This window comes from Apis cerana, linkage group LG6 (genome assembly GCF_029169275.1).
Source record: "Apis cerana isolate GH-2021 linkage group LG6, AcerK_1.0, whole genome shotgun sequence".
Lineage (NCBI taxonomy): Eukaryota > Metazoa > Arthropoda > Insecta > Hymenoptera > Apidae > Apis > Apis cerana.
The window spans coordinates 2,591,030-2,606,671 of NC_083857.1; the positions used below are offsets into that span (position 1 = coordinate 2,591,030).

Sequence of the window (15,642 nt, forward strand, 5' to 3'; positions counted from 1 at the left end):
CATAAATTACAATGTATTCAAACTCCAACAAATTATTATTTATAAAAACATAAATTCGACTTCTAAAAAGAAAAGATTATTATTTCTGTATGATCGACAATTATTTATAAACAAAATATAATTATTTATAAACAAAATTATCAAAACCTTCATCAATCTCCTCCTCCATTTCAGCTTTACAAATCCTCAATTCAATCTCGCGCACAATGCCCTGCGAACAAATCAGCAAATCTACCGTGACGAGCATTCAGTTCGTCGAAATTCGTCTCTAAACAAGTCGCGAGTAACCAAGTTGCGCCGGCTCTCAGCTTCCCCGTTTATCAAGCCATTTCATTAATCTTCGATGCTCCTTCGAAACGGCGTATATATTGCCCGCCCAGAGCTCGATTACGATGTCCCTTCGAAGGGGCGAGCATAAATAGAGTCCAAAGGAGCCTTTAACAATTCACGGGAGGGCTTTATCGAAGGGATGGCGATGGCCGTGCCTTAGAAATTCGGTGATAGGTAACACAGTGCAGTGATAATTACCGTTGCACCGAGCCGTGACACAAAAGCGGAGGCGTTCTACGAAACCCAGTCACGAGGAAAGCTGGGGGAGGAAGGGAAGAGGGAGGATCGAGTTAGGAAGGTGCATCTTGCTAATTCATTTACGTAACGGGTTTGGAAATCAAACTCGACGATGTTGCAACAAGAGAAATTCGATAAGGATTCCACGACGTTGGCGAAACCTTTGATAACCGAGTTGGATCGCATGCTTGCGATTATTAATTTCCCGGTGAAACAGGTAAAACTTTCTCGATCTTATCTTATGGAATAATGAGAGCGTGTTGTGGATAATTGTGTGTTGAATTTCTTTTTGAGAAGAAGAGTTTAAAACTGTTAATTTTGAATGCAACGTGTAAAATAAAAATACGTGTTGAAATTATATTGTTGTTATAGATTAGATTAGTTTCATGAACAACTTTTAATATATGTGAAATATATACAATTCAAAAAAAAGTTTTTTATAAAACGGTAAATAATTGTTCAAAATATTCTGAATCTTATAAAAATTACGAAATTCTCGAAATTAATAATGAATGTTATTATTATTTCGAAGAAAAATAACTTTTGCAAAACTTTTACAATAATCAGTAGGATTATTATTAGATAAAATAGCAAGCTGAAAAGGAAATCTTGTATTGTATCACGATTCATTAATAATTATATATTATAATTAACATTTAAACTGTAAAAATTGTTACTTTTTCAAATCAGAAGTTGTGTATTTCAAAAACGTAATAACATTATTTCCACAATATATGCGAAATGTTGATCCAATTTTAAACAAACTCCTTTCATCTTATAGTTCGACTCGGTTCGTTCATAACACAATAGACGTTATCGACTTTCGTAGAAGAGGATTTCTCTGTTCGCATTCGTCTCGTACAGGTTTCGAGAACAAAACAGAGAATATAGAAGTGAGAAGCAAGTTTCGACGAAGTGTGGCGCAAGTAGATCAAGTCAACTAACAACGCGCCGGTGTAGGAACTAGTCAGTGGAACAAGTCGACCTAATGTCCGACCATGAAGGCGCCTTGTCCTCGCGCAGATGTTGCACTTTGTCACCATCTCGTAGATACCTGGTATTTACAAGTTGTTAACGACCGACGATCAAACAAAATTTGTCTGTTACTCAGGATCGACACGATACGAAGTTGTAGAAGTGGCGAGGAAGGTGAATACACAAGTGAGGATCGAGGAAGGTTGAAAATACGTAGGTTTGATAAATAACGGATATCGAAACGAACTTTACGAGCGAATCTTCGTTAAAGAAAAAAATCTTGGGAAGAACTTGATTGAAATTGGAATTCTAATTGAATTGCAATTTATTTACTGTTGCGTTCTTATTTTATTTAGTTTTTTTACGAAAATTATTTTATGGACATAAAATAAATTCGAATCTCTATCATTTTCTTGTAACAATTTTATATCGAAGGATTTAGAAACTGATTAAATCCTATTCTCTGAAAATTATGTAGTTCAAAAATATTTGTATTACTTAAAAGTTTCAGTTAACAAATAAATTGAGTAATTATTTCGATAGCAGTTTGTTTGTTTGTCATTCGAATAATAAATAAATTTTTGAACTATGTAACTCATCTTCAGAGAATATGAATTTTATTAATTGATTTCTGAATCTTCCATATTTATTTTAAAAAAAATTTTATTTATAATTTTAATAATTTTAATTATTTTGGGCTTTTGAGAATTATAAAGTCAATGGTGAAATGACAGAGATGAAGTTGATTCAGAAAAAGAAGGAATTACTGAAAATTTGCCAACATGCATGCAAAAGAGATTGAAGCATTTATAGATTTCAGGATGTGAAAGATGAAATATAAACTGACATTGCTACTGTTTTTTATAAATTTTATTTTCATTTTGATAATTGAAAATAAAGTAGCAATAAGTAATTTGAAAGTATTATTTTAAATGAAAAATAATATATTCTATTTTCAATTTTTATAATATCATTCTTCTAATCTTGTGAAAGTATATCTACATTACAATTGAATCTTGATAATTCGAATCTCCATAATTCGAAAACTTCTAAAAGATAATAACTTCATCCATTATTTTCCGCGAAAATCTCTATAAATTGAAATAAAACTTTAACTGGAATTATTTACCAGGTATCTAGATGCATTATTTTACCTCTGTAACTCGAGTTTAGAATAGTTAAACTTTGCAAAAAGTCGTCAAAGTTTATCTCTACAAGTAGAACTTTTATCCCTGCGCATCTGCAATTCGAAGTTCATAATTATGTGGTCATCGGATATCCAGAAATCAATTCGGATATTGTTTCATTTATTTCAACGTGAATACATTTGAGAATATTCTTGAGAGTTATTTTTGCTACAACGTTCAGAATGACATTTAATTAATTAAACCAATCGCTTTTCATCCATCTCGCGATTATATTTATACGTTATATCTATATAATAAATAATTTACGTTTAAAAATTGAATTTTTCTTTAAATCGTTAAATTGGAAAATTATTAAATTTTGTAGAAAGTTTTGCGTGCGAATCTGTTTTACTCAAAAAATAAGTTGAAATCTATAATTCAAAGATTATATGAAATTTGAGTTATGAAGTTTCAAATGTACTAATTGATAGAGAATTTAATATATTTATTTAGCATTTCGCATTATTTATTAGAACGTAAAAATTATAATACATACAATTGCTTGCTTATATATTTTGTGATCATTGTTTTATCTTTTTGTAAGAAATCATTTCTTCATAAAATTTATAACATCCCATATAAAGTACTTAAAATATGATTGTAAAATATGATACGTTTCACATCAAACTAGTGAAGTATGAAATAAGATTATAAAACGATGACGATAAGTCAGCTGTATCTTGACCTTATTTGATATTAACCAGATGTATTTAATGGAGCGTTCAAACGATCTCATTTTATAAATATTCAATATATATCGATTTCTTTTATGTATGATAAAATTGACAACTTTGAGATATAATAAAGATTAAATAATAACACATACATGATAAACATAAATAAGAAGTAAGAAAAAAAAAGATAGATAAAACTTTTTCGTTTGAACCTTTTAAGAAAATCAAGTTTGAAAATTTTTTGAATAGAAGTGAAATTTACTCAAAGAAAAGGAACTTAAACAATAAATTTTATTCTACAATTTATACACAATTTTTTATACACAATCAAAAATTAACCAATTGCACTTAAAAAATGTTCAAATTGGATTCTCTTAAAGACATTAATCTCATAAAAAATTTTATTTAATTTTGTTTTTCTACTTTTTTATAAAGAATCATCTATGCTTATTTGTTATTCGGATCTTGTGTATTTATCGTCTGAATGCTTCTCAAGAGGCTGTTCGACGAGTTGCATTAAGATTAAAAATAGCGGAAACTAGGTCACAGGTAATAAGTTCGATTGATTGAAAAATCTCAGTGGTTAAATATGCATCTTAGACATTGTATGTACCTAATTAAATCGAACTTTTAATTAAAGTATTAAACGTTTTCCTTAAAAATAGCTATAGTAATTATAGGAAAAGCACAAACTCTGATTACCTCGACTATGATTAACTTTTCTTATAATAACTTATAATTTCATCTCTTACAATCAATCGAGATAAAAATGGCCAAAAGATAGACTTAAGCATTTAACTGATATTTTATCATTTCGATCGTTCCAATCAGATTATTTCTTTTCGAAGAAAAGTCTCCAACTCCAACCTATTAATTTTTATTCATTTTAAACATACGGTACAAATAGTTGAGAGAAATGATATTTTTTTTAACAAAATCAAAGACTTTACAGATTCTCCTATAACCAAATAGCATTACACGATATATCCATATCAAAAAAATCTCTACCTCTGTATTTTCCATCTCTTTCTTTATTTCTCCCCTTTAAAGTTGCATTACCAAATCTACGGAACGGCTCGTACCCGGCGATGCTAAAAGAAACTCGTTATAAGAAAAATCGAAGAAGCGTTCAAGAATATCGTCGGATTGAACCGATAAAGGCAGCGAGCGAAGGAGGGCGAGGAAAATTAAAATCACAAAGGAAACAATTAGAGGGGGAGGGGGAGAGAGGTGTATCCGGGACAACACTGGATGGAAACAATTTCAGGAAACTGTGGAATAAAGTGGGATGCGGGAAATCGGTTGTGCTTGAGTGCCAATCGGAATTATCTTTTTCCTATTCGAACTCGCAAAACCACTTCGTTCGGAGGGGAGGGGGAGGGGGAGAGGGGAAGTGGTTGGAGAAGGTTTTCGAGGTTTCGAACGGTCGTTAAGTTCGAGAAGATAATTACAACGGTTGAATCGACGATATTGGTTTAAAGAAGACAATTTGGTACGGATTGAAACGGGATATTTGGTGAAACTTTGTGGCACGAAGATACTTTGACGATTATTACGTTATTATCCGTTCCTTGAAAAATATGCTTTCGAAGATTGACGATTTGAAACAGGCTTATCGACATCGATATGTTCATTTGTTATTATTTTTTTTTTAATTTTATATTATCTTTTAGTATAGTTATTTCTTTTACTATCGAAAGGAAATGATTATTGTTGAAGTATAAAAAAAAATACAAGTCATTTTGTTTACAAGTGTTGCAAAAATTTTAAAATATAATTTAAAATATAGTTAGAAAGAGTTTACTAAAAGCGAGAGATTATTAATCTTATTTTAAAATTTTTTATTCAATTCTTAATTAATTTATTTTATAGTATTACAATATTTTATTCAATTCGAAGAAAAATTCATTTTAAAAATAAATAAATAAATTTTGCAGATTTATAATCATCACGTTTCAATAAATAAAAAATTGAATCATTGATAAATGCCCCGTCTGATTTGTAACAGTTTATACTACTTACGTATACTTTCTTGATACACATATGAAATTTATATATCTTATAAACGATACCTTGAACCGTTTAAATGAAAAGAGTTTTTAAGTGATATTTCACATGTCTCTTCGTTTAAATAAACTTTATCTTAACTTTAACTTTAAATAACTTTACAAGAATCTTTCTTCGAAATTATTTTTTAAAGAACTCGCATTCCTAAAATTTCAATATTTCGTTTCCACAGATAATCGTCGTGTTTTAAAGCTTAAAACCGCGAAGACACCGCGAAGATGGCGCAGCAATAATAGTGTGCAAAGAGGAGCCCGATTTCCTGTATAAGCATCGAACTCGGGGCGAGGAAGTGGCAATATTTGCGAACTGCCTTCGCTATCGAAAGTTTGGAATTCATCTACTTGAAGATAGTACCGAGCAATATTTACCCACCTGCAATCAATTTACTGATTTCCTTGCGAATTAGACCCAAATCTTGCGGGCAAACCTGAGCCAATAAAATAGTTTTCGCTCTCCTCGCAATCGTCGGATTTTTATGTAATCTCTTATTTCAGTAATTACAATCAATCAATTGCTTTTATACTCGTAATATTTAATTAGTAGACAGTAGCATTTTTAATGATTCAACGCGCATGATTGTCTGATTCTATTTGAGAATATTGATTATTTTGAAAAAATATTTATCTTCTCTTTTTTGGAAATTTGTTGCAAGGATTCTCTTAAATAGTAATAAATACAACTTTTGTCCATTTTTATTGATATCTTTGTGTTCTTTTTATGATTTATAAGTGATTAAACAAGTATGTTTCGAATAAAAAGAACGACTAGTTTCTTAAAGTTAAAAAAAAATAGAATAAATTTAAGATCACTGATTTTCCTTTGTTCTAATATTAATATATTTGACGTACTAAAAATCGAAGAGATGGCGAATATTAATTTTTGATAAATATGAAAAATATTTCACATAAAAATTATAATATTTACAAATTAATTGATATTGTCAATGTTCTTGTTTCATGATCTTTATTGAATTTGGATTAGGTTAGGTTAATAATTTTTTGACAAACAACGATCTAACGTAACCTAATCTAATCTAAATTATTTTTATTAACAAATTTTCAACGAACAACCATCAAAATCTTTACAATTTCACGATCCTGATGAATTTTTAATATATCGTCATCTATCAAAATCGTGAATGCATCGTGCGAATTTTTATTCTAATTGTAACATAAAAAATAACAACGCCAAATTTTATTTTATCTTCTTGGTTTTCCTCCAACATGCAATAATTTTTACAACGTGAACGTAACACCGGGTTAAAGTTATTCTTTTGTTCATATTTTTACCTTAATACGGTCACGTAAGGGGAGAACGTCGGCTCGTAACCTTGCCGCCTCTATAATAATAAAGGTTAATGAAAACACTAATAAGGATCTTAGACATTATTTTTCATTAACCCGACGTTTCATCGTCGTTACTCTATCCATTTCTGTCCAGCTTCTTATCGGCTAGAATTCATCGTATTTCCTTCCGTTTTCTCGAGTAAATTTGCCGGTCTTAAAGGTGACAGAAACGATATTATTAAAGGTTGCCAGAGAGCTACTTGCCCTTCGTCTTGGGGCAAAATGGTTATAAAGGTGCAATACAAGAAAGAGAAATGAGAATAGACGTTGAAGATCTTAACGCGACTGTTTCGTTTCATCGTGGCTGTTTACATCGAGACAACCTTTGACGCGCGAAAACAAATGCACAAATTGGAGTGTAAATTCCGTTGGAATAATTGTCGTATCGCGAAACTTATTAGCAATACTCTCTCAATTGCTTGACGATGAGATTATTTTGATTGCATCAGTATGGAGAAAAATAGCAACAGCAAATGAAATGTAAAATGTGATTGAATTAATTTTAATTAATTTCTCTTGTGTTTTGTAAACGGTTGTATTTTCTATTTTGCTTAACAACAAAATATAATGTTTAGATGGAAATCAATAAAATATGAAATATCTTTAGACAATAATTTTTGCTTCTTAAAATATTAACGAAGCCATTAAAATTTATTCCTTATTACAGCTTATTCTTTCTAATTATTTATTATTATCTTTCTGATTAAAACGAAATATCTCAAAATTAAAAAAATTAAGAAAAAAATTTTTAAATGTAATTATTTTAATCGTAGAAAGCTGAAAATATTTTGATTAATCGTGTGTTTCACAAAAATAAGATGATTGGAGATTCAATTGGATATAAAGCTTCCTTTCAACGTCAAAAATTTAAAAAAATTATATTATTATACATGTGTATATTTGAATTTTATTCCTTAAACAATTGTGAATGTACGAATTCGTTAAAAATTTTTATTCCAGTTTCGTTGCTGTAATTTCGTAACAGATAACGTAACACTACGTACTTTGCACAGAATGTAAGTTGTTTCGTAAGTAGGGGCTAAAAGTTTTTGACACAGTATCACGTTCCTTGCTATAAGTAATACTTGGAAAGGTAAAACCAGGAGAACAAAGAACGTTTAACGTGTGAATGGCTAAACAACGTCGCCATTCTTTTCCTGTTCTTTCTCTTTCGTTCTTTCTTTCTTTCATTTTTTTTTTTTCGAGCACTCGGGTTCTAGTTGCATAAATGCTGGCTAAACGGACTCGTTTCTAAGAAAAATTGTTTTCCTTCAAAACGCAAGCAATTTTTTATATTATATTTAATATGCTATTACCTTTCTCTTGATTTATAGATTTTATAATTGGATTATATAAATAAGGAATGGTAATCTGAAACTAGAGTTTTAGGTTAAAGAAAATGGTGGATATCTTTAGGTCAAATAAGTTTCACGCAAGACATTCGTTGGGTAACACTTTCTCTTGTAGATTGCGGAACATAAATTCTATAACGGGATAAGTTTGCAAGCTTTATGGGGTTGGCGGTCAGAGAATAGTGAAATCGAAAGATCATAAACATAAAGTTCGGTAATTTCTTTAGAAAATTATCGAATTATTGAAGATCAAGTTCATTATATATAAATATTATTTGATAAAAATATTACTTTAATTGGATTAATTAGATTAAAAAAAACAGAGAATGTTTATAAATTCTAAAACTTTGAAAAAGAAACGTTCACAAAATTGATTATAACGAATTATTCACATCGTTTTTCTTCATATTTTCTAAATTAAACTGTAATTAAATTTTCAAAACACAAACTTTCAAAATACATTATATTACTTATACTACCTTTTCACATCACGCATGAAACATTACATTTTTTCGTAACACTGTCATTTCTAATAAATAACGAATCAACGCTCGCTACTTTTTAACGCAAAATACAAACGAAATAAAATAGAAAATGGAACTTGAATTTATTTTTCGCTTCACCAAATAACGAGCCACTCACATATCGCATTTTTAAAATCGCGAAAATATAAAACGTCCCAGCCAATAATGGACGCGCATCCAAGTACTCGGAAGTGATTAACATTTGGCAGAGAAATTAATTGTAGCAGGTAATCCATTGTAACGACCTATAAAGGATCGTCCCACGAGTATAAATACCGATTAAGAAGATAGTGGGAGCAACGATTGCCGTGTTTCGTGTGCACTCGTATCAGTTTCGCGAGGAATAGAAAACAGAGCTTAACCAGTCGGAATTCAAGTTGGGGAAGTAATCTCGCGTAATCAAACCCTTGTTCGATGTCGTGGCTTAGCCCGAAATCGGTATCAACCAATCCCAGGTGTTCAATTGGCACTGTGCCAGGATTTAAGCTTGGCTTAAATTTCGCGCAATGGCCAAGTAACTGGGGCAGATTCAGATTAGAATTAACTAATTGTTGCGTGCGCGATCAGCCCACCTTGCTAACGTTTAATTAAAAATCATAGGACGACGAATCGTGGCCGATGACGGGCTGCTTGACGATCAATCTTCCAAGTTATGCAAAAATCTTGGCTTTTACTTTTAGATGCAAAATTCATCTCATTAGGGAAGGAAATATATACGCGAGAAACTTGGAGTTTTCGATCAACTGAGTATCGTAGTTTTGATTTTAAACTTCCAGTTGGAAATTTTCGAACCTCTTAACCTCATCTTCGAGATTTTCTAATCTCATTGATGCGCCAATTAAATTTCAAAAGTATACAGGATATATCCGGAAAATTGTTTAACTTTCTTATGAAGAGTTCAGTAAATGGTGATTGAAATAATTATTTTTAACACAAATTGTTTGATTTGAGATCGAATAACGGGAGAAATTTTTAATTTCATTTTTTTTTAAACGAAACCATAATAATTTTGAATATATATATAAAACGTAATGTGATGTTAGTACTCTTCTTATGCAATTTCATTTAAAAGAATAAAATTGTCTTTAAAATCTCTTCCATTATTCAAAAAAACATTTTTTTTTTTTGATAACTTTTTTATCCTTCCTGAAGTATCCAATTAATTGGAAACACTGCGTAATAAATAAATTTTTTAATTTGATACATGCCTATCGAAATCCATTATACAAAAATGTGTACGGTAATTTTTTTTTTATAATTCATTCCTTTATAAAAATGTGTAACATTCGTATCAATACAAATTCTGCATTAAATGAAAAATCTTTCGAATCTGCTAAATGCCACGAGAAAATGTTACTCTTCAAGAATAACTCACCGATCACATCCAGATATACGATGTGACTCATGTGCGGCGTCGTGGATACTTGACACTCGTAATAACCGCTGTCCCGAAGCTGCGGATATTTGATTTCTAGTGTCCAGTCGTCCGTCTGCGCGTTGTGGATCGGCCTGAATCGTTGGTCGTTCGTGTACGTGTAACGGCCGATGGTGAGCAGATGGACGTCCCTGTGCCGGACCCAGGAAACCTGCAACGTCATCTGTAAAGTAGAAAAACGTGTCTTCAGTCGGTTGATCGAATAATTTGTAGCTTGTCTCTTTCCCACGATTGTCAATTATGCGCGAATTTATCATCAGATGATATTTCATTTTTCTTTTCGAACGAAAAATTAGAAAATGTTTGATTAAATTTTACAATTTCTTTGGATACGATCTTTCAGATCGTAGATGTATAAGTTATGTGTTATAATGTTTAATTCGGTTGCTACAAATTATACGTGGAGCCTCGTTAATTGAACACGTCCCATGGCTGGTGTCGAATTAAGGAGATCTCAGCAAATTTTTCTTTCAAAGATCGAATCAATTTCAATAATTGGTAGGATGAATTTTACAGAATAGATGAATATATATATTATTTTTCAAAATTTGTTATAATGTTAAATTGTACAAAATTTAAGAATAAGCGCTTTGTCAATTAATTATTTTCTTGCTAATAGTATATACGAAGAAGTATGCATGAAGAAAAATTAACCTTGGTGCGATTCCTTAAAGTTTTTAGATATATAATACGATATTAAATACAATTATATGGAAATCAAGTAATTACAATTTGATGATATCCACTATTCAATTTGATTTTTGTTATTCGAATCGAACATTCAAATGTGTTTAAAGTATTATAAAAGTATCTTTTAATTATTTGTGTATCTCATAAATATATAAATATAAATAAATAGATAAATAATGATAAACTTTATCGTCAATTTTTACATGCAATATATATTTATAATTTATACTTTATCCAGAGTTTTATTTGAGCTTAAATAAATTAATAACAAGTTTTTATAATATCTGTTATAATAAAACAAATTAATTTTAAAAATAACTAGGCACACAGATTAATAGAATGCTACAAACGATCCTTAAAAATAGCAAATTCTTTCCTTCACACGTATAAAAAACTTGGCAAATTTTAAGGTTAATCAAAACTGTTAAACGAGCATTCGACTCTCTACTCTTATATTTCCTGAAAAAAGAAAAAAGAAAATATCGTAAACGTTCGATTCGAGTGGAAAATAAACAGAAATAAGTGTAACGCGATAACACGGGTGAATTTACATGGTTTTACGGTCGGAGAAAACCGCGTATAGTCAGCGAAATTTGCAGGTCGAATCTTTTGTCGCTCGTTAAGGGTTTCCTATTAAACGGAACCACGTAATTAGAAGTAGCTCGTGTGTTGCGCTGGTAATTAACGAATCACCAGGGACGACGTTTAACTGGATATTCGCGATCTCGTGTCGACCAAGATTTCGAATTTCGCGCCATTTTCTCTCGTCTCTTTTTTACCATCGGTCGAGAACGATGCATTATTTTTATTATTACCGTTTTATTTATTTTTCTATTCGGATTTATTTTTCGAAAAGCGTTTGATTCTTCTGAAAGAATCTCTCGCTCGTTGACTGAGCCCGTCGAGATTAACGGCGTGTTTGGATGGTTGAACCACCAACGTACCAACGATGTTGTTCCTCGAGCTCTTAATTATTAGAACCGAGATAATTTGAATCGTGTCAACAAATTCGCGGATCGTCGCGTCTTGTGGATTGCTTTTTGTTGCAAAATCGTTGCACAGATGTTATGACGAAGGAAATAGTATAATAATTGTGTACAATTGTGTGCAGTAACGATATAATAGCAGTTGACTCAATACATAATTATTAGGGTAAAATGATTTTCTGCAATAATGATTCCTACAATAATGCAAATTAATAATAGCATAATATTATAAAATTAATAATAGTACCAATAACAATTTTTCCTATCGACATTCTACATATTAGGAAAACTTTCAAAAATAAACTTTATAAATTTCTAGACAAACATTGTGAATAATAATCATAATAATCAAGTTCTAATTTAAAAGAAAAGAAAGATACATTTTCTCATCTATTTTCTCGCTTCTCCTTCACTTCTGTGCTACAGCGATTCAACTTGGACAATTCCAAAATTATATCAGAAATATAAATCCGCGCAAAAAAATCCTCTTATACCTCACGATGCATTGTTTTCAACCCGCGGAGCAGCTATCCGGATAAAAGTTAATATAACCCCCGTCTGTTTATGCTAACAGCCGAGGCACGAATTTCAAAGCGAACACGCCTCCCCCCTCCCCTCCCCTGCCCGCCCCCTTCGGCAGATGTCGGCTCGCCGCTTGTAACCCCCTCCCCTTCCCTCTCCCATTAAAAATTAATAGAGACGCGTTCCATAATGCAAGAGACTTGAATTTTCATCCGGGTGGGCCGAGGCCTCGTTGCAAATTTCAAGGATACACGGAGATACAGACGGTTTTCCCCGAGTGTATTTGTTGCCTCGCGTTTCCCCGACGCGGTGGTGGAAAATTAATAGAGCCGCTTTGCATATCGTTGGGAAAGTTAGCGCGGCAAGGATAAAACGCCCCGGGACGCGATAATTGGACATCCCGGAGTCGGCGACGTGTAAATATTTGCTTTCCTTTGTAACAGCTGACACGCATATCCTGGTGGAAAATATCTCACCACTTGCGGCTGTCTATACTGTGGAATATAACCGAGAGAATTGCAAGGAACAGGTAATCCTCCCCGGCTTTACCTCCGCTTTTTCTTGGTCCCTTTGCCGCCCTCCCTCGCCCCCTCCTTTTCGAGAAGAGTGAACGAGGGAGAGAAAGAGAGAATGATTTTCTTAGTACAAAGAGAGAGAGAGAGAGATTTACAAATCCTATCAGATTAATCGAAGAGCTGATAAACTAGGGAGGGTTGTGAGAGTCCTTTCGACACCTGTGACAACCCGGAAGCGAGTAACCAGATTAAAGTTAGCAGGATATTCTGTATTTTCTCTGTCTGCTTTTCCTTCTTTCTCCTCTCTTCTCTTTTGGAACGAGGTTGCCGTTGAATTTGTTAGAATGGCGATTTAAGATTATTGGTGTTCAAGATTAGAATATTAGAAATATTGGATTATGCTTTAGGGTTGTTAGATCCTAACAAGTGAAAATCGAGATTCTATATTAAGAATGGATGCCATTGGAAATGTTGGATGCACAACGAGTAGAATCGTTTTTTAAATTTGGAGATTTGATTTTTTAAACTTATTTATTTTCTCCTTTTTATTCCTTTAAAGGATTTAACAAGTTAAACATAATCTTTCTTCTGAATATAAGTAATAAATATATTGATTGTGTAATTGTGAAAATTTCAAAAATGATATGATTATTAAATATCGATTCAAGATGAAAATAATTATTTAATAACGATAATTTCCATAAAATGAATATTATAATAACATAATCGTATAAAGTGATTCCTGGAATTATTTACATTATTATTATATACGTTGATAAAGTTTTATAAAAAAAAATAAATAAATAAATAAAAATTAAAACATCTGGATAAACTTTCATCAAAATCAAAATTATCAGATTAAATAATTTCCTTGTAACACGATTAATTTAATCGTTATACGTCATTTTGTACATTGTATAATTTCGTTGTTGAATTTCTTTCTTGTATTTTTAGCGATTCGTTAAAAATTTTTACATACCATTATTAAACCAACAATCGCGAGAATGTTAAAACGAAACCGTTAAAAAATACAACATGAGAATCATAATTTGATAAAATTCAATTTTTCGTCTTCAATGCATATATATTTTTATTCCTTTTATTTTTTCCTCTCTTTCCTTTTTCCTCTTTTTTTTTTTTTAATACACTGTCCGCAGTGGTGGTTGTAAATCAAATGAATATTCACGAATAAAAAAATGAAGAAACAAGCGTTCAATGGCCTTCGGAAAAATGGCTGTACTGTGGGACACGAGAGAATATAGAATTTCGTTAATTCCACGTATCCATTACAATTTTATTATCACCGCAGGCGAAATAGAGATAGCAGGATTGGTTAGTTGTAACATGCGTGTCACCGATACAAAGTCACCTTTACGATCATCGATATTCATTTCACCCTGCACTTAATAACATTCATACAAATATTCATATAAAAAAAAAAAAAAAGAAAAATAAAAAGAACAAAAGAAAATGTTGACAAAAGTCGAATTGCACGGTATCGATTAACGATATTAATAAAAATTGAAAGAATAGTTCGTAACGTTCATGCGAAATTGCGGGTTAATTTCTGGATTGCTCGTTTTCCACGTTTTATTCGTGTATTGAATAAATGTTTGCTTGTTTTTTTTTTATTCGTATCTGGATATGTAATCCGCTGTAACTCGATTAATTGCATAGATTCCACAATGGGGGTTGAAAAAATTCGATATAAAAATTGGCTATTTCCAGGGATGGCAATATTTTATTTTTATCGAAAGTATGCAAATTAATAAAACTTGTAAACATATAGGATGCGTATAGGATGTGAATTTATACCAATATATACTTTCGAGCAATGAAATTGAATTAATTATAAGAAGGTACATATTATCGAATAAATGTTGCGTTATAAATTAATATTACGTGCATGGAAGCAATCGACATATTTTTTTTAAAAGTAATCATCGATTATCGAGAGATGTAAATAAATAAATAATTATTTAAATTTTTCATGCAATCGATAAAAGATATATCAAACAATGAGTTAATACATTTGAAGTATAAGTAATATAAATTGATAATTTGAATTAACATTAAAATATCATCCTTTGCAACGAATAAGAATATCTTTCACGTATAATAATCGAATAAAATATAATATTAAAATAACGTATAACAATATATAACATGAGAATTAACTAAAACTTAGAACGTTCATCGACCCTCTTGCGACCCTCTCATCTCTAAACTTTCGCTTTACCACGTCTCGAAACTTATCCCAAAACCTGTCTCTCGAAGCTGGCAACGTGACAACGACTCACTCCAGTCGAAAAGTAACCGATCTCCCATTTTTCCTCCGCCATCGTCTCAAAGCAGCCACGAACCAGAATCAGATCATCTTCAAGAGGAATCGTTGGAGAGAGAAAGAGTCTCGTTTATCTGCCTACGTGTCGATCCTTATCGTGCTTTCTTCGAAATTTTTCGGGGTAACTTTCTCCTTCAAACGCGAATTGTCGCCGTCGGAATTCGACCCATTCCTCGAAGAAGACGTTTGCCAAGGAGACGAGATATTCGAGAAGATAAAGTTACGAGGGAATGGTCAACAGAGGGTTGCATAAAAGGCATCCCCTTCGAGAAGGAAGTAAATGGAAGCGATGGAGATTAACGATTGATCCTGAAGTATTAAAGTTTCATTGTTCTTTTATTATTATTATTATTTTTTAATCGTTGTTGAAATGCAACATGGTGAGGAACGACCAAAATTCAATTTTTTTTTAGTTGATAATATTTTTTTAAATTTTCTTTTGAATATTCTTTTTATGA

At 31.5% G+C, this 15,642-nt stretch overlaps 1 protein-coding gene across 10 annotated transcripts in view; it reads right to left on the reverse strand.

Moving 5' to 3' along the window:
• Positions 1 to 15,642, reverse strand: part of LOC107993497 (lachesin) — a 405,235-nt gene that overhangs the window by 100,869 nt on the left and 288,724 nt on the right. For 8 of the 10 annotated variants that reach the window (XM_017049940.3, XM_017049937.3, XM_017049936.3 and 5 more), the window contains one exon: positions 10,068 to 10,290. In XM_017049940.3, the coding sequence (XP_016905429.1) occupies positions 10,068 to 10,290 (223 nt within the window). The remainder of the gene's footprint in view (positions 1 to 10,067; positions 10,291 to 15,642) is intronic. The other 2 variants (XM_017049939.3, XM_017049938.3) reach the window with 1 other exon arrangement.